At 38.9% G+C, this 23,983-nt stretch overlaps 1 protein-coding gene across 4 annotated transcripts in view; it reads left to right on the forward strand.

Moving 5' to 3' along the window:
- The window catches only part of PRDM11 (PR/SET domain 11), a 61,523-nt gene that overhangs the window by 32,048 nt on the left and 5,492 nt on the right, over positions 1-23,983 (forward strand). For all 4 annotated transcript variants that reach the window (XM_026671277.2, XM_026671276.2, XM_087951281.1 and 1 more), the window contains one exon: positions 9,881-10,068. In XM_026671277.2, the coding sequence (XP_026527062.1) occupies positions 9,881-10,068 (188 nt within the window). The remainder of the gene's footprint in view (positions 1-9,880; positions 10,069-23,983) is intronic.

Below are 23,983 nucleotides of genomic sequence, written 5' to 3' on the forward strand. Positions count from 1 at the left end.
CCTTTTTTTTCCCCTGAAAGAAATTTTCTTTCTATACTGATGACGCAAACTATAGGGAAGAAAAATCAGTAAGTGCCAAACAGAATCAAGTGTTTGAAATGTTTGAAAAGCTATAGAACCAGATAATTACAATGTGAAGGAAATAACAAAGAGAATGTGGAAGTTTAATGCTCAAATAATTCTGTTGCTAACCATTGTTTCTTGGAAATTCATTATATTATTAATTTCTTGTAGCAGGGTCCCTTATATTTTTCTTATATTAATTATATAGAGTGTCATGTATATTAATTGTACAATGTAAACTAAGTAAGTGAATTAAATCATGTTTAGTCCATCTGAATGGTTTTAATTTGTTTTGCTGTCTCTCTCTCTTTTAAAATAAATGATTCTGATGCAACTGAGGAATTAGTTTTCAGAAATGCCTGTCTTGGAGAAGTGCTCCTGAGAACAACCTAAAGACAGATCAGTTAGCATTACCAATTAGAATGATTTTCCTTATAGTTCTACGGTAATCTTTCCCAACTGATATCCTCTGGACTATAGCATTCAGAATTTCTAGGTAGCATACCCACAACGAGTTAAGGTTAGTTTAGGTGAATACATGCAGTCCCTGGTGTTTAGTAGGATAAGAAGCCAAAAACCAGATATAAGAAATGTGACTCTTCTGTTTTGATATACTAATTTATCTGTGTTAATGATACAGCTTATGGTATACTATTTTGTTGAGGCATTAGGAAAAAGGAGGCATTCTATGCTCTGTGAAATGCTTTCTTTTATCATCCCATGAGGGGTGCTTTCTTATATGTGACTGTTGAAACCTGGCATGTTTTAAGTGCCTCTGACAATATTGCTCTGCTTACCCTAATATTTCTGATGGAATTTATGATTATTTTTGTTAACAATAAAGATATAATATTTAAAACTCAGAATAAGATGCTCTTTTATGTGTTTCTGAAGTTGTGCTCAAGACAACTTTAAATTCTTTGATGTTTTATTCCATATAAGATGCATAATAGTTCCAGTTTTCATATATCCTTTACCTGCAACACGTACAACTTATGCATGCCTGGCAACATATCTCTTTTGCTATAATTTTTGACAAGATCTAGAAATGTTTGCCTATCAACAATCAGCGGTGAGTTTGGCTTGAAATATGAAAGTTTCTGCATATAACTAAAGTCTATTTCATGTGCAAAAACATGACATGCTTATTTCATTGTTACTTTTAAATAAGGTTTAAAATAGCCACTTTCTAAATTGCATACTTACAAACCATCTTGTGATATCAGTGCAACTAGTTCTGTAAAATCAACCTGGCATCTTTTAGTGGTGTAAATTATAGTGCCCAACATTGTAGGATGGCCTATGACTTGGAATTCATGGAGTTACAATATAGCAAATAGATGCTAGACTAGGGAAGATTGGCTAATAGGAATACTAAGTAAGTATATTCTATAATGAATTTATCTTTGAAATAATCATGCAAATGCAAAGTTCTTGTTTTAAATCATGGGTTCTTGGGTTTCTCTCCAATTTTTGAAATGGTTTGCAGAGCAATATGAATGTTCATTTGTGCACACGAACACACACATACATGATCCAAAATGAATAGCTTCAAATAAATTACTATAATCTCTTCAGAGCCAACAGAATATTGTCCACTATTGCCTTACTCATTTTAAGATATGTGTAATTGCTCAGTTTAATATTTGTGGAATACTGTAAATTGGAGAGCTTCTTGTTTGTTTAATGTTTTCAAAATAATTTGAAAATGAAACTTTTCTTTTAGAAAGCCCTTTTGGATTAAGCCAATTATTTTGTTTTCAGGGAAACGTTCTGATTCTTTCTATAACAATAGGACATTAATAGTAGTCCAAATAAAATTTCAAAATGGATGATTTTGCATCTTCGTATATATGTTCTAACCCAGTGATTCTGAATCTGGGTCCAACAGACCCCTGGCAAAGGCTTAAAGAAATGTTATGATTTAAAATTTGAGTTTTTTGGGGGTCCATGGCCACAAAAGTTATTTAAAAGGGGTTTATGGTGAACAGATTGAGAGCCACTGTTCTAACCCATTTCAGATTGAGAACCATTGTTCTAACCCATTTCAATGGCTGACCAAGAAAGAAACTAAGGAGTGTAGATCTTGTTTTTGACCTGGCTGCAGTGGCTTGGCTCTGCTTTCTGAAGAAAAGAATTTGACTCTTACCTGCTCCATTCTAGAGGGAGGGAGGGAAGGAAGGAAGGAAGGATTTTTATACTAAATATCAGAAGACCCCAGGAATTTCAACTGTAGCATTTCTCCACTGCAAGAAGCTTTCATTGCCATCTGCCACATGTACCTTGTGGCCATCCAGACAAGATTCAGGATGCAGAAAACAAGAAGAAAATTAGTAATGCTTTTCCAGTCACAATATGAGCAGACATAATTTTTCACTGTCTGTCAAGCCTGAAAGAAGGAATTTGGCCTCGAACTTTTTTTTCTTCCTGCATGAAATTGCAACAGCAATGATGAATTACCCCAAAGATGGGAAAACAATGCATATGAGTCAGAAGACCCAAATGTGTTCAAGGCAAGAAGGATTCACAAACCACCATAGGCCCTCTTTCATGAATCATGGTCATATGTAAGGGGATTTGCTACATCTTCTAAGCCAAATCCTGGCCAATAAATTAGGAAGCAGGATTATTTCTAGCACGCGTTCCCTACAAAAAAATGGCTGACTGCTTACCATCATGGGCAAAAGAATTTCTCCACCTTTAGAAATAAAGCATAATTCTCCTCATTATTCTCTTCATCATAACTCCACAGTGATAGGAGAAAGATGGTGGACTATCACCTCCGGGATGTCATGTAGAAAAACTAGAAGGGAGAACAGAACCTCCAGCGGCAACTGCGCTGGGCATGTAATAGATAAAAGGGAACAATGCTGCAGGTGCAGCATCACCAATGCATTGAACCTGGAGTGGGTTCCAAATTGGAGATACCCAGTCATTGAATGGAAAAAAAGAATGCAAATTATCTGGATAAAAGATGGCTCCATTCACACCATGACATTGCAATTTCATTAAGTTAGTATTTTACCCGGCTCTAGAAAATAGACAAATCTTAATCCAAGAGGCCTCAGAAGTTCACCAGATAAACAATGCTTTTCCTAATTTTTTCTCTAATTTGGGCAATGAAAAGTTTGTAGAGCTAATCAGATGCAGAATTTCCCATTTCTTGATTGAAACAAAAAAATAAAACACTGTCATTGATTACTAAAAGCTGTACTTGCTCTTTTCTTATCCATATGATCCCAGCCTAATACCTAAGTCAATATTGTACAGAAACAAGGAAAGTATCTGAAACGGATCCACACTAGCAGAAAATTAGGGAGCAAATATATGTACAGAAGGTAATTGCACTAGCGCTCCAGTGTACAGCAAAATTCAATTACGATCAGAATCTCAGTTTGGACCTGCTGCTTTCTCCCTAATATCTCAGTTGACACAAGACAAATGAAAGAACTTGCCAGGGGTTCATGAGTTCCAATTCTTTGTTGGAATGCCTTCAATTCTGTACTAGGGTTGTAGCATTTGTACACATCAATCTGCCAAGAACTTTGGCTCACAGGATGTTTGGTTCAAACACTTGAAGGAGTTTGTTAATCCAAAACCAGTTTATTATCCAAGCCTTTCCTGGAAGAATGATGAATATCTCTTGTATCCATCCTGATTAATAGCAAGGGAAAAAAATAAGTCTGGGCCCATGGCTTCTAAATGCACGCGATCAGAACAGGACATAAGTCTGTGCATCCAACTTATAGTTAAGATTGGACTTCTTTTTGCTTTCAGGAGAAGTCTAATTCATATCACAGTGACTCTTTTCCCACCAATCTATGAGGCATATCTTCTCAGGTTAAATGATCTTTAGTAAAACTAAATGGCAAAAAAAATGGGTACAGTTGGGAATTCAGCTCCACTAGGCAGGTGAGCGTTAGAGAAAATTCATTTGGGATGTAATTTGGAATTTCCTGAAACATAAAGTCAAGAGGCAACTACCCATCCTCATAACTTAAGAACAAGGTAAAGTATTTCAGGGTGCTTCAAGCGAATAAATATCTTTTAGAGACCATTGCCACACAGGGTGTGCCCTCAGAAAAGTGTGCCTTAAGGGTCTTCTCCATCTACATAATTCCTGAGAAGAGTTAAGACTGGAAAATGAACCTTACATATCTATCCTTAAAGGTTGTTTTTTTTTTAGTCTGGTAGAATTGAACACCGAGTGCCCATGGTGTCCTATCCTAGTGACCACTTTTACACTAGATCTTGACTAGCTTCGGCTCTACATAAGGAAATTGAGTGGGAACAGCTCCAGAGTAGTGGTCTGTTTATTCTAGCTTTTTATTCTTTAGGTATGCAGTTTCCACAAAAAGAAAATAAAAAAGAAACCTAGACGAACCAGCAGGGCTTCTAGGTGTATGCAAAGGCATGGAGTAAAGGCAGGTTTAAGTTTTCCTTTAATCTAAGTTAAACAAGGGACTGCTAGTTAATATTATGAAGACAGGCAATCACACTGTTTCTTTTTCAGCCCCTTAGCGATAGTACTTCACTTTTTAAAGAGTAGAATGTTCCAGAAGGTCCATTCTTTCTATGTGACACTTTCCATTTAAAATGGATTCTTCAGGCACTAATGTGTACCACATGAATCTTAATAGACAGGGTCCAGTTACATGGAGAATTATTTATTAATGCTTCTATATTAAGTGTCATTAAGGAAACACTTGTGTATTTTCCACTAAGGCAGAATGTCTTACAAATAGATTTCTGCTTTATCTGTAAGACAAATTACACTTTTTCAGAGATCACTACAAAACATTTGACCATACTTTTACCCATACTAATCACATGCAGGGAGTATACTAGGCACAGCTGGACATATTCGGCACACTTAGATTTTACTTAAACTGAATTAGAATTTTGTCAGAGAACCCATTTATATCCTGTAAAGTGGGGAATGAAGGAAAGAGGGTTTCTGTTAGGAATGATAGTCACTTAACAGTTGGGTTGGCAATATATAAACCATGATAGTTATTTAATACTGTTGTATCTTTAAGAGAGTGCTGTAATTGTGATTGGCTGAAGTTCCTCCGATGGCCATAAGATGGAGCCAGAAACCTGGTTTGCTCTCTTCTTGCATTTTTCCTATTGCCTTTTGCCTGATCGTCGCTCTGCTTGGATTGCTGTGAGTCTTGCAAACTGTTAGCAAATTCCGTTTACTGAACTTTGTTTATGATACTGGACTTCGTTTTTGGATTATCCCTGGTCTGATTGTATTGAATACTATTTGCTTTAACCGTGTATGATTTGGACTGTTTGTTGGACTTTGTTTACCCGTTTACTGGAAGTAAAACCTACATTTTACTACTCAGTGTATCTGTATGCTGGTTGTGTGTTATTCCTCACCACTCTCACTACATTTCCCTGAGTGCGCCCATTCTCCTAATGGAGAACACCTCAACAGTTGCCTTCTTCACTCTTAACCATTCAACTAGGAAATACAACTTTAATATATTCAACAGAAAGCAAATAGATTTTCCAAAGGATCATGGTCTGTTCAATTTTGAAAGGAAGCAGTACTAATTGCCTTGGAAGCAGAATTGTCTCTGACATAGTAATGCAGTTATTTGGACCAACTTTTCCACTTTAATCTGGAATTACAACATAGATGTCCCTGTCTTTGATTATACAACTCTGCAGAAAGTTTACCAAGCCAACACTGTAGGGCATACATTTTTGTATGAGTCGCATCATTCCAATGGCCAAGATGCTTGAATGTCCCACATGATAACTTCCTGGTCAACCAGATGATAGAATTGGAGAAGAAGTTAGTATCTTATTTACCAGATATATTTAGGCTATTTAGCTATGCATCTCTTTATGTAAATTTTTGTTGTTTCTATTCTACTATCAGTAGTTTCAGTTTGTTGATTGCAAGTACAAATAGGAATAGCCAAAATGAGGCATTTCAGCAATGGAACATAGTGCTTTTCTCCTGAATCAAATGCCCTGATCTGCACATTCTGGGGCTGATTAGTGCAACTCCAGAAGCATATTGGCCAGAAAAGAAAGTGGGGTTTTTTTTGTCCAAGAGTATTTAACTGATTTAACAAATAGAGTTGGAAGGGATGTTGTAGGTCATCTCGTCCAACTCCCCGCCCAAGCGGGAGACCTTACACCATTTCTGACAAATGGCAGTCCAATCTCTTCTTGAAAGTCTCAACTGATGGCGCTCCCACAACTTCTGAGGGCAAGCTGTTCCATTGGTTAATTGTTCTCACTGTCAGAAAGTTTCTCCTTATTTCCAGGTTAAATCTCTCCTTGTTCAGTTTCCATCCATTATTCCTTGTCTGGCCTACAGGTGCTTTAGAAAATAGCTTGACCCCTTCCTTCCTGTGGCAGCCCCTCAAATATTGGAAGACCGCTATCATGTCTCCCCTGGTCCTTCTCTTTACTAGACTAGCCAAGCCCAGATCCTGCAACTGTTTGTTGAATGTTTTAGCCTCCAGTCCCCTAATCAACCTGGTTGCTTTTCTCTGTACTTTTTCTAGAGTCTCAACATCTTTTTTATAATGTGGTGACCAAAACCGGATGCAGTACTCTAAGTGTGGTCTTACTAAGGCTTTATAGAGTGGTAATAGTACTTCCTTTGATCTTGATAGTATCCCTCTGTTAATACAATTTAGGATTGCATTAGCTTTTTTGGCTGCTGCTGCACACTGCTGGCTCATATTTAGCTGGTTGTCCACTAAGACTCCAAGATCCCTCTCACAGTTACTGCTATTGAGCCTGGTTTCACCCAGTCTATATTTGTACTTTTGGCTTTTCTTGCCTAAGTGTAGGACTTTACTTTTCTCTACATTGAATTTCATTTTATTAGATATAGCCCAATGTTCTAGTCTGTCAAGATCCATCTGAATCTTGAGCCTATCTTCTTAGGTGTTAGCTATTCCTGCCAGCTTAGTATCATCTGCAAATTTGGTAAGTTCCCCTTCTATTCCCTCATCTAAGTCGTTAATGAAGATATTGAAGAGTACTGGGCCTAAGATGGAACCTTGTGGCACCCCACTGCTTACTTCTCTCCATGTAGACTTAGACCCATTAAGGACTACTCGTTGAGTATGGTTTGCCAGCCAGTTGCGAGTCCATCTAGTGGTGGTGCTGTCTATTCCACATTTTTCTAGCTTACTAAGAAGTAGGTTGTGGTCTACTTTGTTGAATGCCTTGCTGAAATCTAAATATATTATGTCCACAGTATTTTGCTGGTCTACTAATTTAGTCACTGTTTTGAAGAATGAAATAAGATTGGTTTGGCATGATCTGTTTTTAACAAACCCATGCTGACTGCTAGTTATTACTTTACTTGTTTCTAGATGTTGGCAGATCTGTTTTTTTATTATCTTTTCCAGTATCTTCCTGGATATTGATGTTAGGCTGATTGGTCTATAGTTTTCTGGGTCTGTTTTTTTCTTCCTTTTTTGAAGATGGGAACCACATTAGCTCTTTTCCAGTCTTCTGGTAGTTCCCCGGTGCTATATTTTTGAAAGATATGGTGCAGTGGTTCTGAGATGACCTCTGCCAGCTCCTTTAAAACTCTGGGATGTAATCCATAAGGCCCGGTGATTTGTTTTCATCAAGATCAGACAGGTGTTCTCTTACTATTTTTTTTTGCTTATTTTAACTTTTATTTCTGGTCTGTCTTTTACAGTTATGTTTTGGTGGGTTGAGCTATAATTTCTTTTTGTGTGAAGATGGATGCAAAGAATGAGTTAAGCAGTTCTGCTTTCTCTCTGTTGCCTGTTACTTCCTTGCCATCTTCTCTCTTTAGTGGACCAACTGTTTCCTTGATTTTTTTCTTGTTATTTATATGTTGGGAGAAACTTTTTTTATTATCTTTGACTTTTGTTGCAAGTCTTTGTTCGTTCTGAGCCTTTGCTATCCTGACTTCGTCTTTGCAGATTCTGGCTATCTGCTGATATTCTGCCTTAGTTGTATGTCCTTCTTTCCATTTTTTGTACTTGTCCCTTTTTTCTTTCAATTTGCCAGAGAGATCTTTGTGCAGCCATGCTGGTTTCTTCTTGGATTTCTTGTTTTTCTTTCTCAGTGGTATTGTGCTGGTCTGGGCTTCTATGATCATACTTTTTAGAGTTTCCCAAGATTCTTGAGTTGTTTTCCGCTTTAGGATTTTGATCCAGGGAATCTTTCCCAAGTTCTCTTTGAGTTTATTGAAATCAGCTCTTTTAAAATGCAAGACCCTGGTGTCATTATGTTCTATTGCTTGTGTTTGTGTTATGTTGAATTCTAGTATGATGTGGTCACTCTCACCCAAGGTTCCTGCAGTTTCAACTCCCTCTATCACTTCTTCTCTGTTTGTAAGAATTAAGTCCAGTATGGTTGTCCCTGGTAATATAGTAAGTAAAGTCAGTTCCTCTGCTTGAAGGGATTGTTCCAAAATAGAGGAAGATGTGGAGATGTAAAGTCATTATTATATTGGGTCCATTATTGGTGACTGGAAGGATACCTCATGGTAAGTCCAATACAGTACCATTCTTGGGTAAAGGAAGGATTGATGAAGCTTTAAAAAAAGAACTATTACAAAATCATTAATTCAAACTATGAACTATAATGTACCGTGATTTTATTTCTTAAAAGTTTTGGAACATTTTCAATCAGCTGGTAGTGAAGTAAAAGGAAGCACAAAGTATTTGGGTGAAAGAATAGTTTGATTTCTTGAAGACATTCCTGAGTATCCGCCAATCTGCATAAGAATTTTATTTTTAATAGTAAAAAGCCACAAAAACTTGGACCATCTGAAAATAGACTTTATACTAGCTGGAGTGAAAGCCATCTTCCTGGCATCTGTTTTTGCTGTCACCTAGCAATCTATGATGATTAGGAGTGAGTCTATTATTAGGAGTGAATCTAAATTAGGAGTGAGTCTATTATTTGCTTATTTTGTAGTACAATATCTCTAAATTTGTAAAGACCCATCTGTGGAACTTAGTAATTAGTATTTCAATGGTCACTAGGTGTCAATATCAATAAAAATATAGTGGAAATATACTGAAATGTGTGAGCTGTACATATGTTATATAATAAATCATATAATGTACTGAAGAAGTAAACAATAGATTTGTATTAGGTGATTTCGTACAGATAGTTGTGCAAATATTTCTATAGTATGTCTGGTCTTAAATGGGAATCAGTATCATCTAATTACGCATTTTCAATACTGCATTGGATTACAAAATAAATTCTCTAATATTATGGGTTTGATGAACATATTAAAATATTTGTCATTATGTAACTAATATATTGGATGTAAAAGGTCATGTTGCTGATATGGATTAATTATTTTTTTGCTATTAAAATGGGCTATTCTTATTCTCATTGAATATTATACAGCTGCAGTTCTTCTAATTCTAACTTGCTGGTTCTACAACACAGATGTAAAATCAAGTCTGCAACAACCGTAACTAATTTTAGTTAAATCGGAACCGGGATTGTCTTACAAATCCTGAAACATACTCTTATTTTAACAATCTTTAATTGGTAATAATAATAGACAGAGAAATTTGGAAAGTAGTAATGTTTAGCAATTCGATATTTTCCTGAACAGGAAACATAGGGCCTATATTAATCTCAGGAAGTTATTTAATATTCCTTAAGGTGCCTATTATTTTCTTACAGTTCTGTTTCTTCACATCTCATTATTCATGCCATCCAATGCTTCTGTTTCTGTGGCTGTCTTTGAAGGTCACTCCCGCTACAATTGTGCTTTAATGTTCTACTCAGCCTGTTTATAAGTCAAAACCTGCCTCATCCTTGTCCCTAGGTATGTGGCCATATCTCGAGAGGAGAGAGAGCAAAACCTAATGGCATTTCAGCACAGCGAGAGGATTTTTTTCCGGACTTGTCGGGACATCCGGCCAGGGGAGAGGCTGAGGGTCTGGTATAGTGAAGATTACATGAAGCGGCTGCACAGTATGTCTCAGGAGACCATCAACCGAAACCTCACAAGAGGTGAGATTTCCCCCCCCCCCCCACTTTCTTTCCTTACACTATTTGTTTGTGTCTTTATTTTTCACCCAGTTATCAGGCAGTTCTTGCAAAATCATATATGAAAAGAAGTCCACAAATAAAAAATCATCAGTGTAAAATAATAGGTTGAAATAAACAGATAATACAGTTGAAATGGATCCATCAAATAAAGTATATAAGGGATATGGGGGGATTTCATCTAATATATAGTGAAAAGTAAGCAGCATTGTTTTGAAAGAGATATTTTTGGTTTGGGGGGTATTTTCGGCTAGGGCAGATACAGTGGCTGTGATAATGTCCTTTTCAATTTGCAAAATACTTGTATCTTCCTGGCAAACACAATGGCAGTCATGATGCTTAAATCTGACAATGATCTGCAGCCATTAATATTCACCAAATATATCTGACCAGCTTTATATACCAAATACTGATGAGTGCTGGAGAATGAATGATTTCTCCACTGACAGAGATCAAAACATCCAGAATTAATCAGGAACTTTCCAAATATATCCAGACATTAGGACAAAGATACCGTGATCTCTCAGGATAGTGTGCATGCACCATTATGGGTTTTGCTTCCTTCTTAGTGTAAAGGTCCACTTACAAAAGTACTTTAAAAGGGAACTTCACATAATTGATTAAAGTTGATGGTTGAAGAAAGGAAGGAGAAGATCCAAATGAAATTATTTTCCCTGTTATTTTTTTCAACACTATTGTGGGCAATTTATTTATGTAATGTATTTTGCATGGAGCTATATGTTGTCCTAAAACTTAAAGCAAAAATGGAAGAGGTAGATCCTGGATGAAAAAAAATACTGTTTTTCATGTAGTATCCAACAATTTTCTTTCTGCTAATTGGACTGGCCTATATGCTTTAAGACTAATTCTTGGCAAGTGCTGAGAGAGATGCTGATAATTGGGTGGTGCTCAATGTGTGCAAGTAGGTTTGTATAAATACATGCTTTCTTAATTACAGAACTGTAGAAATGGTCATAATTATGAAAAGATTATTGCTTTTATTTTTATTTTTGAGTAGCCGCATTCTTGGTTAAAGTTAAAAGTAATTCTCTTACATTTCTAAGCATTTTGATTTTAAAATCTGATATCAAATTGGAGTGAAAAATGACAAGAGGTAAAAAAAAAAATGACAAGTTTAAAGATTAGCATACCACACACTCCAGGTGCTCAGTATTCAAAGTGGTAGCTATCCAAACTGTGTTTCCTTATTTCCTGACCTGTGGGTATGTGTGTGTGTGTATTTCTGGAGCAATACATGAATACAATTCAGAAGATCATTGGGAACAACAAAAGCTCAAAATATCTTTTGCTCATAGATAGATCAGTCACTCAAGATTCAAGGTCTAGACAGACCAATCTGACAGCCTGGATTGACTGCAGGAAAACCTACGACTCAGTGCCACTCACATAGATCTCTGAATACCTGCACTATACAAAGTGATCAGGATACTAAGGACCTTCCTCAAGAACTCAATGGGACATTGGAAGATAGCACTGGAAGTCAACTCAAGGCAGCTCACACAAGTGGCCATCAAGTGGTGCACTGTTCCCTCTGCTGTTCTGCAAAGACTTTAACTTCCTCAGCCAGATATTCACAAGAACTGGATATGGGTACAAGTTCAAGAGTTGAACTACCACCAGCTATCTCCTCTAAATGGATAAAATCGACTTTTATGCTAAGAACGAACTTGCTGATCTACTTGACACAAATCTACAGTGAAGACATTAGGATGTCATTCAGACTGCAGAAATTTGGTGAAGATCATAGACAAAGGTGAGAAAGTAGTTAAGACTGATGAGGTAGAACTACCAGTGGGCTACATATCAATACAGATCCCACAGTCACATGGGAACCACAGTGGGGAGGCAAGGAAGACAGCAACATCAAGTACCACCAAAGATAAGTCAGCTCAGCGGGAAGAACAAAATCCATGCCATTAACATGTATTTCCTGCCAGTCTTAACATATCCTGCTGGTCAAAGCAGGACAGGGAAGCTGCTGATGTGAAGACCCAGAAGTTCTTCACAATGTATGGAGGTTTCCACCCCAAATTCCCAGAGATTGTACACCAGTCAAAAAGAGGTCCGGTGGTGTCTGGTGATTGTCAAAACCACTGCCCTTGATGAAACCCAGAACATCCAGGAGTATATCAGTAAGATGGCACTCAAAGATGTGGTGCTGAGAGAATGTCTAAAGAAGCAGCGGACATGGGACGAAGATCAAACAGTGCCATAGGAAGACATGGGATGTAACAGTGACAGATAACTGAGGTGACAGACATTGGGAAATCCTACCAGTGCCTGGAAATCAGTTGGATTAAAAGATATCATTGAGGCACTGTTCATAGCAACACGAATAGGCACTAAGCACCAAATCCAAAGAAGCAGGTGTCTACCATACTATAGTAGGCTGGACCCAAGTATGAAGCTTCAGTATGAATCTACTATGGTCATATTTTCTCTCCTCTAATTACTAGTTAGTGCCTTCTACAGCCATTTTGGATTAGATTAGTGGAAAGATCAGACACTTGATTTCTGGAGAAATTCTGCCTGTTTAATGCTTTATCCATATTTTACAAACATAGTTCACACATTACTTTGAGGTAATGCTAGTGTCAGGGTTCCAAGTAATAACCTCAAAGTAATCAAAACTCTGAGGCCTAGAATTTTCTCAAATAATAATTTTATTTGGGATATCATATTGGCAGAGCTGGTGAAAATCCGACTCTGAGGGATCCAGGGTTTTTCTCACCCAAATCAAAGTTCAAAGTCCCTGCCCTCCAGTTCATATGTCCATCAAATGATCCAATCAAGTCATAGTTCCAACTCCAGCTGGCTTTGGTCCATGCCCTTCCAACACCTGGTAGAACGTCCTTGCTTCCACAAGAAATAATGTTATTTGGCTACGCATTCCCCCAGCTATCTCCACCCCACCTTACAATCCCACAGCTCCACCTGGCCTTGCTGTAGCAGCCCTGAAGATACTCCCAAAATGGCTTCAGCTAGTAATAAATAATATATTTGAACTATCTTTTCAAAAGTGTTTTATTATCACAGTGTTTATTATTGCATATGAATATCTAATGGTCTGTGGAACTTCTTTGGATGAATTTATTATTTTGCAATGGAAGAGCTTTACTTTCAATCTGTAACCTAGTGTTATATCAAGAGTCGGAACTTCTAATGAATTCCAAGTGCACCTCTTTAAATAAAAGAGCAGCCATTAAACACATACCATGGCCAGTCCTGCAGATAAACTGATTTTTAAAAATATGTGAATATTTGAATCATCTATTCAAAGTTGTAATGTTTATATTTGCAGCAAAACTACAGTTGATCATGACTTAAGAAATACAGTCTATTTCACTTTTCTAATAACAAGAATATCTAGTATTTTTGTTGTATGCTTTGACTTGGTAAAAGAAATTATATTTTCAAAGGGATATTTACTCTCTGTTTTATTCACATATGTGGGTGTGGGTGGGTGTGCATGCATGCATGCATGCATGTATATATTATAAGCAAATCCTTAAACAGAAAAAAGCCAGATGCAGAAAATTTGCTGGAAGGAAAGTTCCTTCTTCTGCTTCTCTCCAGTTCAGGATTAAGATTGTAAAACAATTAAAAGTCATGGCTAGCTGTTCTTGAATTTGTTTATGAAAACATAACCAGGTCAGTGGAAGCAAATTCTGTATAATATAGTGTAATAATTAGACAATTGAAGATGTTGTTTAAAAAGACATCTCTTATTGTTAGGATAGTTGTAGTAATGGTCTGAGAAATGCAGCTGACCTCTTCAGATCTATTGTGTATTCCCCATATGGAATTACCAAGGATCATACTGCTGAGATTTGGCACAAATTGTTGATGTTCAACTTTGTAATTTTTCCTTTTAAAACATGCACTACACATAAACACCCATATACCCATACACAGCCTTCTAGACTCCCCTAGAGCCTAAATAAATCATAATAAATATGCTGGAAAAAAAATAGTACTCTCCCTGCCTTAAGAATGATGCAGCTAGCTCTGTCCCAGTGGTGGAATTCAGCTAGCTTGCACCAGTTCTGGAGAACCGGTTGTTAGCTTTCTGAGCAGTTTGGTAAACTGGTTGTTGGAAGAATTCATTAGAGCAGAGAACCAGTTGTTAAATTATTTTAATCCCACCATTGCTCTGTCCTACCATCTCCTGAAATCTCAGGGAAGAAACCACCCTTGCAGACTCTCATTCTGGCAGTATTGGATAACATATTTATTCAAGCAGGACTTTATGAATATTGTTCACCTGGAATTGGAAGTTTGAGATGGGAATGTGGCTAATAATGCTTAAAATAGTTTGTGTATCTTAAATGTGGAAGTGGATTTTGAATCTTCTCTTTTGCCTAATCCTGGAATCAGTGTCAGAGAAAACCCAGAAACTGAAAATTTAGAGATGAACTTGATCAATGAGATCTAAACACTTATACATACCCAGTAATCTATCATACATACTCTTTGTACATCATTACAAAAATACTTTTGTGTGATAAATATTGTTGATATTGTAACTGGATGAAGACTTCTATCAAATTAAAATTCTGTCGCCTTGCTAGGAAAGGAAAATTCTGAGTAGACACATTTGATAATTGGCACTTGGCTATAAGAAGTTAGTTGTTGAAGTTAGTTGGTGATATATATTTATGTAAAGAGAAAATTTCCCTAGATTCAGAGTTTAATATTTTGCTGTGAGAAAGAGATGAAAGGAATTACTCTAGGACAGGTTCTATTAGGTAGAAATGTTAAGTTATATTTTGTGGTTAAACATGATTTGCTCTCCTGGTTTTATATGAGTTACAACGTTAAAGCTCTTTTCTTTCCCCCTTGTATGCTGAATTGAATTGTACACAGGGAAACATTCCCTGAGCATCATATACAGTAAGATCTTGTATGTAAATCATATAAATTAAACCTGATATTAAACCGTAAAAAAAAGAGAAAGTCTCTGTTTTACTGCAGGGAAATAGATTAAACCAGTTGATGGCAGTCTATTCATGATAGGGAAAATTCCTGTACAGGAAAACACATTGAATATTTATACTGTAGTTGGCAACTAAATACATTTATTGTTTTTGCTTTTTTCTTTTGAATAAAAACGATCCAACGTCACTGTGAGTTGGCTAGCAGCTAAATTTAAATAAACAAATAAACAAACCAGGTGTTCAAGAGAAGATTTGGATGGAACCTATAGAGAAAGGTTCCTATACCACTTGAGATATAGTAGGATAGAACCCACATTATGCAAACTCCATATCTTATTGTAGGAACCCCAATTCTGGGTTGCAAAACCAGGATTACCACCAAATTGTAGTAAAAAGTTTTGTTGCCATCCTCGTCCTCCAGATTTTTGCCGTCCAGGTCTGGTAATCCTGCCTTCTTATATATATTGTCCCTAATTCTGAATTAATCATTCACTTAACTTCATTCTCAGTGATAAATCCCCATCTTTGTCAAAATCCTTGAAAAAGATTTCATATGAGATTTCTCAAATATGTTCCTTTTACAACAAAAGTATGTGTTATACCTATTAATTTAAAATATTTTAAAGGAAAGCCTTTTAAAAAAAATATTGTTAACTAAAACAGCTACAAAAAGTACTTAACAGTGATAGTGGGCTTTAGTAGCATACAATAACATCTGGTCTTTACAGAAATTTGAGAATGATCAAGAAAAGTGTCAACCACATATCACATGGTAAGCCAGAAAGACATGTTATTTTTAATCTAAATCTAAAAGAAAAATTCTTGAAGATGTTTTACTTCTCATCCAAGAAGCTTATTCGGTTCAGAACTGAAGTTTCTTGGATGAGAAATTAGTCTTTAAGGAAAACCCTTTTGAAAAAGTACCTTTGGGACTATAGAAAAGGCATGATTTTTTTTCTCTACTGATTATAAGTAACAAGCAAGATAATAATGACTACAAAGCAAAGACAGAAAATCTTGAAGGCTGACATTCGGCCCTCCTGCAAAGGAGGAGTTAGTCCCATAAAAGATAAAAATAGGAAGTAACAGAAAATATACATGTAACATCATAATACTATTTTCTAGGGTTTATCAGGATATTTAGTACGAAATGCATTGATAAGCTTAGGAGCTCTAACGTCCTTCTCATTCACCCATTCAGACTGGGAAGGAGGAAAATGTTTCCAAACAATCAAATATTGGAGTCGACCCCTTTGTTTTCAAGAATCCAAAATTTCTTTAACTTCAAAATGTTGTTCACCTTCAATTAGCAATGGCATGGGGTGATCGACCTGAGTTGGTCTCAAGTCAGAGGTATGTTCAGGTTTTAATAAACTAACATGGAAAACAGGGTGGATCTGTTGGAGGGTTTTAGGTAATTTCAGTTGGACTGCCACAAGGTTCACAATTCGTTCAATTGAGAAAGGTCCAACATACTTAAGTCCAAGCTTTTTTGACTTTTGTGTGGTCTGCAAATATCTGGTGGATAAAAAGACCTTGTCACCAACTTGATATGGTTTTTGTGGATTTCTCTTTTTATCTGCAATTTTTTTATGGACTTGATGAGCGTCATCTAATGCTTTACGGGTAACCAGCCAGGTAAGCTGGAGCTGTGTTATCCATTCATCTAATGACTGAATGTTAGGTTTCTCCTGTGGAAGCTCAGGTATGGGTACAAAGTCTTGTCCCAAAGCCACTTTAAATGGAGTAAACCCAGTACTACTATGTACTGAATTGTTATATGCCACCTCAGCGAATGGCAATAGGTCAGCCCAATCATCTTGCTGATAATTTATAAAACATCGAAGATACTGTTCCAATACCGAGTTAGTCCTCTCACAAGCCCCATTGTTTTGTGGGTGGTGGGCGGAGCTTAAGCCCTGGGTGGAGCCCAATAACTTCAGGAACTCCTTCCAAAAGTTTGAGGTAAACTGGACACCCCTGTCTGAGATTATGTGTTCAGGAACCCCATGTGACCTGTAGGTTTTCGCAGATGGGATTTTCGGACAAGGTATGAAATGTACCTGTTTGGAAAACAAATCGGTTACTACCCAAATAATTGTATTCCCCCCACTTTCAGGTAATTCCACTATAAAATCCATAGAGATTTCCTTCCATGGAGCAGTTGGTCTAGCCACATTTTGTAGTAAGCCTGCTGGTTTACCAGGAGGCCATTTGGCTGAGGCGCAGATAGGATAGCTAGCCACATAAGCCTAAATGTCCTTTTTCAAGGTAGGCCACCAACATTGCCTTTTAACCAAGTGTAAGGTCTTCACAAATCCAAAATGTCCAGCAGCTTTAGAGTCATGAGCTTGCTGTAATATTTGGTTTCTCAGCTTTGCTGGCACATATAATTTGGCCCCCACCCATGCCAATCCATCTTTAACCGTACAGTTATTTGAGTGAGCAAAGAACCAATCATCAAGTTTTAAAGCTTATTTTAATTGTGCAGTTAAATCATTTGATAAATCAACTTCCTTCTTTTTCTGGGTTCTGGTAGCCACTGAAGCTGCCAACTGTTTGGTTGGGACAATAGGCCGTACCACTTCTTGGTGAGCACTATTATATTGAGGTAATCTAGATAAAGCATCCACCATGAAGTTCTTTCCCCCTGGAATGTACTTCAATGAAAAATTAAAGTGCTTAAAGTACTGCGCCCAACGAATTTGCTTTGGAGACAGCTTCTGAGGTGTTTTCAAAGCCTCCAAATTTTTATGATCCGTCCACACCTCAAATGGGTGTTTTGCCACTTCTAAGAAATGCGTCCAGGTTAACAGAGCCCAGCGAACTGCAAAAGCTTCTTTTTCCCAGATGGCCCATCTTCTTTCGGTTTCAGTTAGTTTACGGGAAGTATATGCACACAGTTGCAGAGTCCCCATCTTGTTTGCTTGTAGTAACACCGCCCCGACTGCTACGTCACTCGCATCGGCTTGGATTACAAAAGGAGCGTCCATGGCCGGGTGCTTGAGTACTGGTTCAGCAGCAAACAGTCGTTTCAGCTTCTCAAAAGCGCTTGACATTCCATGGACCACTCCGGTGGTTTACTAGGCTTCGGTTTCACCTCCCCTTTGGTTTTTAGGAGATTTGTGATAGTCATTGCAATCTTCACAAAAGCAGGGATAAATTGACGGTAAAAATTAGCAAATCCCAAGAAACTTTGAAGTTGTTTCCTGGTACGAGGAGGGGCCCATTCCAAAATGGCATGAACTTTCCCTGGATCCATTTCTATGCCATCATGTGATATGCGATAAATAGTCAATTTTTTTCCTGGTGAAATTCACACTTGGACAACTTTGTGTACAGCTCAGCAGCTCGAAGTTTTTCCAGAACTGACCGCACTAGTTTCACATGTTCATCACAAGTCTCCGTGTAGATAAGAATATCATCAAGATAAACCAACACCCCTTTGTATAAATGTTCATGCAACACCTGATTGATCATTTGCATGAATACCGCAGGGGCCTCCTGTAGGCCAAATGGAAGAACATTGAATTGGAAACAGCCCATTGGGCAGTTAAAAGCAATTTTCCATTCATCCCCTTCCTTAATTCGAACTTGGTAGTATGCTTCTCTCAGGTCGAGTTTCATAAAAAAAATTTCCCTTTGGCCAAGTGGGCCAACATATCCTTCATCAAGGGGAGGGGGTACACGTTCTCCACCAAAATAGCGTTGAGGTTTCTATAGTCCACACATAAATGACTAGAGCCATCTTTCTTCTCACGGAACTATACTGGGGCTGCTACTTGGGGTCTAGCAGGTTGGATGAAACTACGTTCCAAATTTTTATCAATAAATGACCGCAGCTCTTCTAGCTCCCGCGGTGTCATTGAGTACAGTTTCGGTTTTGGGAGTTTCACTCCTGGCAAAATTTCAATGCTGCAATCTGTTGAGCGATGGGAGGGGGGGCTCATCTGAGGCCTTTTCACTGAATACCTCCTTTAAGTCCCAATATTCCTCTGGAATTTTCTCCTCCCCCCTCAGATTCTCAGTGCCAGTGGAGGCCAGCTCAATGAGATTCTTGGGTTTCAGTTGAGATTCCCTCCTCCCCTTCTGGGGGTTGGTCAGTACGTATGGGCAATGATCCCCTCCTCCAATCGACGTGGGGGTTCCATTTCCGGAGCCAGGGCAAACCCAGTATTAGGGGGCACTCCATCCCAGGAGCCACAATAAAACACAAAGTGTCTCTATGCTTCCCCATCATCATTTCTACTGGTTCTGTTATGAAATGTGCAGGGCCGTCCCCAGCTACCGATCCATCCAGTTGGCAAAAGGCTATGGGCGTTTTTAAAGTGTTTAGCCGGAAGCCCATTTTCTCTACTACCTCCAAGCTGATTATGCACCTTGTGCACCCAGAGTTTAACAAGGCCAACATTTCCCCTTTGGCTCCCAATGTGGGCACCCTTAATCTCACTGGAATGGTCATAGGGCCCTTGTTTGGACTTACCAGTGAGTCGTCTTCCGATTCGGATTCACTCTCTTCAGAAGAGGTTGGAGTTCCCAGCTCCTCTCCTTTCGGAGGGGCGATCTCTACAACCTCTTCTGCTTTAAGCACTGTTTTGTGAGGCTTTGCTGGGGTTTTTTCAGGTTTTCTTCCTCCTCCTGGTGCCCCCTTTGTCTCTAACTTGGCACAGCAGTCTGCAGCCCAGTGACATTCCTTCCCACATTGGAAGCATGCAGTGGTCTTGGGTTTTGCTGCCATTCCTCCCTTTTGAGGTTTTAAGGCTTCTCGAGGGCTGGTGGAGGAGGACTTGCTCCAACCAAGGCCCCCCCAGCGTCTGTTTCAGGTCAGATCAATTTCTAACTTCGCTGCCAGCCCGTACTACAGCTGCAGCTCACTGGGGTATCTTCTGGCAATGCAGCTTTGATATACATCTTCATTCAACCCATCTTTAAAAGCTTCTATCAGCGCTCCCTGGGACCAGTCTTGAATATGACACACCAGCTTTCTAAATTCCTGGGTCTAGTCGGCCACTGATCTCTGCCCCTGATTTATGGTCTTCATCCTAATTCTGGCCTTACGTTCAGCAAGTGAGTCTTCAAACCTGGCCCACAGCACAGTCATGAACGGGTCATAATTCATCAGCTGGGGGGCATTATCATTATGCAAAGTCACCATCTACTTTGCAGCTGTTCCCTCCAGAGCCCTTGTACAAATCTAACTTTGGCTGCTTCTGAGGAAAAATCCTCTCCATATTCCTCCATATGGCTCCAGACTTGTGCCAGGAAGAATCCTAACTCCTTGGGATCCCCCCCATATTTTACTTCCAACAGAGGCACCTTTGGAGTTCTACGCCTTCTGGCAATTACTCCCCCTGCCGGGGGGCCCTGGGCTGCTACTGCCTGTTGCACCAGCCCAGGTTGATTTATGGCCGTGGCTGCTCTGATTCTTCTGGCTGGGGCTGCCTCCCCCTCCTCTCCCTCATACCTTTGATCAGTTTGAGGTTCTCCGATAGCTTCATTTAGAAGATGCATGGCTTGAGTTAGTAAAAAATTCTTTCTTTCCTTCCCTTGCCATGACTCTTCTCTTCCATGCCGATGGGTAGTGGTCACTCCTGGAGGAGGCTTTTCCTCAGGATCCTTCCAGCCGACTCCCTGGGACCATTTGGGTTTTACAGCTGGTTTTTCACCAAGACTTAATTCTGCTAACAAGTCGGCTTCCCCTGCCACTTCTAACAGCAGGGAATCTTGTCCTCCAGTCGTTCCCAGGTCTTCTTGGTCGCTGGCAGGGTTTGACATTGTGTTCAGACCCCCTCGGAAGAAAATTTATTAATTGTCTGGCGGGGCTGGTAATGTGCAGATTCAGAATAATGTCAGCTGGTGCTCCATTCAAAATCCAAGAAAGAAATACGTAGACTCCATTAATTAGAGAAAAGATATCTTTTACTGGAAATCAAGTGGTAGCAACACAAGAATTCTGAATCTGAGAAAATGGGCACGTAAATCACATGTACAAAGTGATGGCAACGTTCCCACCCCCAATAGTTCAATTGGCTTATGCAATTAAAAGTTGTGTATATCATCATGTGGGCATCTCCAGGTGGTGATGAAGCCTCTGTCCGTTGACCTTGACATATTTTGATAAAGAGTTGCAGCTGCGTATAGCATAGGATAGAAGTCTAAGCAAGAATCTCCCCCCAGCTTATACAGTTCTGTTTTGTAACACCTCCAGCTCACTTCCCACAACCATATCCCCCCTCCTCCCCCCCGTTACTTATGACAGCCGAAAGATGCAAAGCAAAGGGAGAAAATCTTGAAGGTTGACAATGTGGTTGCATCATCTAACACAGCCCTATGAACAGACAGACCAAATTGTAAAAATAAATGAAACAAATAATTGGATCAAATTCCATCACTTCGACCAAGCATCAGGAATAGCTGAACTATTAGCAGAATTAGAATTCCAATTAGCTAGAACAGGAGTCCCCAACCACCGGTCTTTGGACCGACACCGGTCCACAGCATGCCAGAAACCAGACCACACAAACAAGCAAAGCCCCATCTGCAGAATGCAGGCAGTACATGAAACCAAGTTCCCTCCAGTCCATGGAAAAACCTTGCCATGGCAGTGGTCCTTGTTGCCCAAAAGGTTGGGGGCCACTGAGTTTTCAGCCAACAGAAGTTTCTAATTTGTCTTCAATGGAATCTCCACAGAGAGTATTTTGCAGTAGTTCAAGTGAATGATGATGAAGGCATGAATCACTATAGTAAGGTACTGTTGCCCGAGATCTCCCAAATGAAGCTGATAAAGGACCTCTTGGCTACAGCTTCCTCCTATTGTTCTAGCAGGAGCACAAATCCAAGAGGACCTCCAAACCAGTGGTGGGATCCAATTTTTTTTTTACTATCAGTTCTGTAGGCGTAGCTTGGTGGGCGTGGTGTGGCTTGGTGGGTGTGGTGCTGTGGGCATGGCAGGGGAAGGATCTCCATTCCCTCACTACTCCAAGGGAAGGTTACTGCAAAATCCCATTCCCTCCCTACCCCACTAATTTGCTTTTCAGATCCATTCTCCTGTGCAGGGCAATAAAAGAAGACCCAGATGATCAGTTGGGACTCAGGAGGCAGATAATAGATGGGGATGGGGCCAGGTGGTAATTTGCCGGTTCTCTGAACTACTCAAAATTTCCACTACCGGTTCTCCAAAACTGGTCAGAACCTGCTGAATACCACCTCTGCTCCAAACTATGGATATACTTCTTCAGGAATAGTGCTTTCTAACTCAGAAATACTGCTGGAGCCACCAGAGAATCCCAATGGACAAATAGTAATTTTCCTTTAAGGTGACTAGAAATGTCCTTATCTGCAATGAGACTTCAACAACTTCTCTGAGATCCAAGTAATTATTCTGCCTGTGGCAGTCCAAGGATCCAGGAGAAGCAAGGATCTAGCTCACATGGCAGCAGAGGATTTCTTAGAGAGCATCCAATGTACTTCCTCAGAAGTCACAAGCTAAAAGAAACTCCCAAAACATGGCAACATTATGTTTTAGTCAATACTCTAGGCTCTGCTCAGTATAGAGTAACTCTGATAAACTTTATTGACAAAATATTGTGCTAATTTGTCACATTTCTGGGGGCTCTAAGAAAGCCAAGAGGTCATCTGCAATTGGTTGACAGAAACAGGTTGCTCAGGATGATTCGTGATTTTTTTCAAGGGCATGTTGCCAACAGCAAATCAGGCCTTTGACAGATTTACCTATCAAATTGTCAAGAACATTCCAAGCATCCATTAGAAAACCAGATCCATGTGGTACTTGGGGTAGATCATCTGCATGGGCTCAGCCCTGTGGTGATCACACAGCCATCAGTCTCATCTGGACCAGGAAGTGATCTAACCATGCCAAAAAGCTGGTGGTAATTTTTAACAAAATTTTATAACAAAATCACATTATAGAGATTCTGAAGTAAATACAGGGACTAATTCATGTCAGTTCCATGATTTCCTGAGGAAAACTCATGATTACCATGGAAATCATGAACTCCCAGCCTCCACCATATGAGGTATACATCATTCATTGTTAGAGGGGGGAAGGATTCAACTACCATCCTGACAGATCCAGACAAAATATTGAAAGGCTCCTGATGGGTATCACTGATGCTTTTTGACTTCAATCCAAATCTGCTTACTCCTGATGCTTTTTGACTTCAATCCAAATCTGCTTACTCCTTTCATCTGCCAGGTCTCCTAACCACCCACAAACCAAACAGCTACTTCTGGAAGCTTGGTGAATCTTTCTGTATCAGGGCCCTTAAAAGTATGCCAATCTTCCAGACTGATCCTTCCCTCATACATACCAAAACTATATCCAAATCTCCAAATATATTCATATTTCCATTTCTCCTCCAAATATATTCATATTTCCATTTCTCCACACTCCATCCTGCGCTCTACCTGACATCATCTTGAAAACAGTAACCCATTAATAAGCTTTGCTACTTTGAAGAAACTCACAGGTGATTCTGGCAAACTGAGCTTATTAACATAATTTCATCAACTTCCTTAAATTAATTAGTTTTTGTAGCCTCAGGCTACATGCCATCATCCCCGCCATCATGGCTGCTAGAAATCTTAACATGTTCCCTAAGCCTAAAAGCAGGGCTTTCAAGCCTACTTTTACATCTACCGTGTTGGAAACATGCTATTTTTAAAAACTCTATGTTTGCCTGGTGGATATCTACAAGTGGAACAAAATGACAGTGTATGTGAGATGATTTCATCATGTAAATGCTGCAACTTACATACTTGCACCAAGTGTAATATTAAGGTCACTGGTTTGTTACGGACACAACAGTTTTTAATTCCAAATATTATTATCCATGGTTAAGATGGAATAGAATTTTTTTAATGTGAATTACTCTGTCAAACCTCAAAGAAATATTCAGATA

This window comes from Notechis scutatus, chromosome 1, assembly GCF_049901735.1.
Source record: "Notechis scutatus isolate UNSWTSFEM ecotype Mainland chromosome 1, rNotScu1.2, whole genome shotgun sequence".
NCBI classification, from domain to species: Eukaryota; Metazoa; Chordata; class Lepidosauria; order Squamata; family Elapidae; genus Notechis; species Notechis scutatus.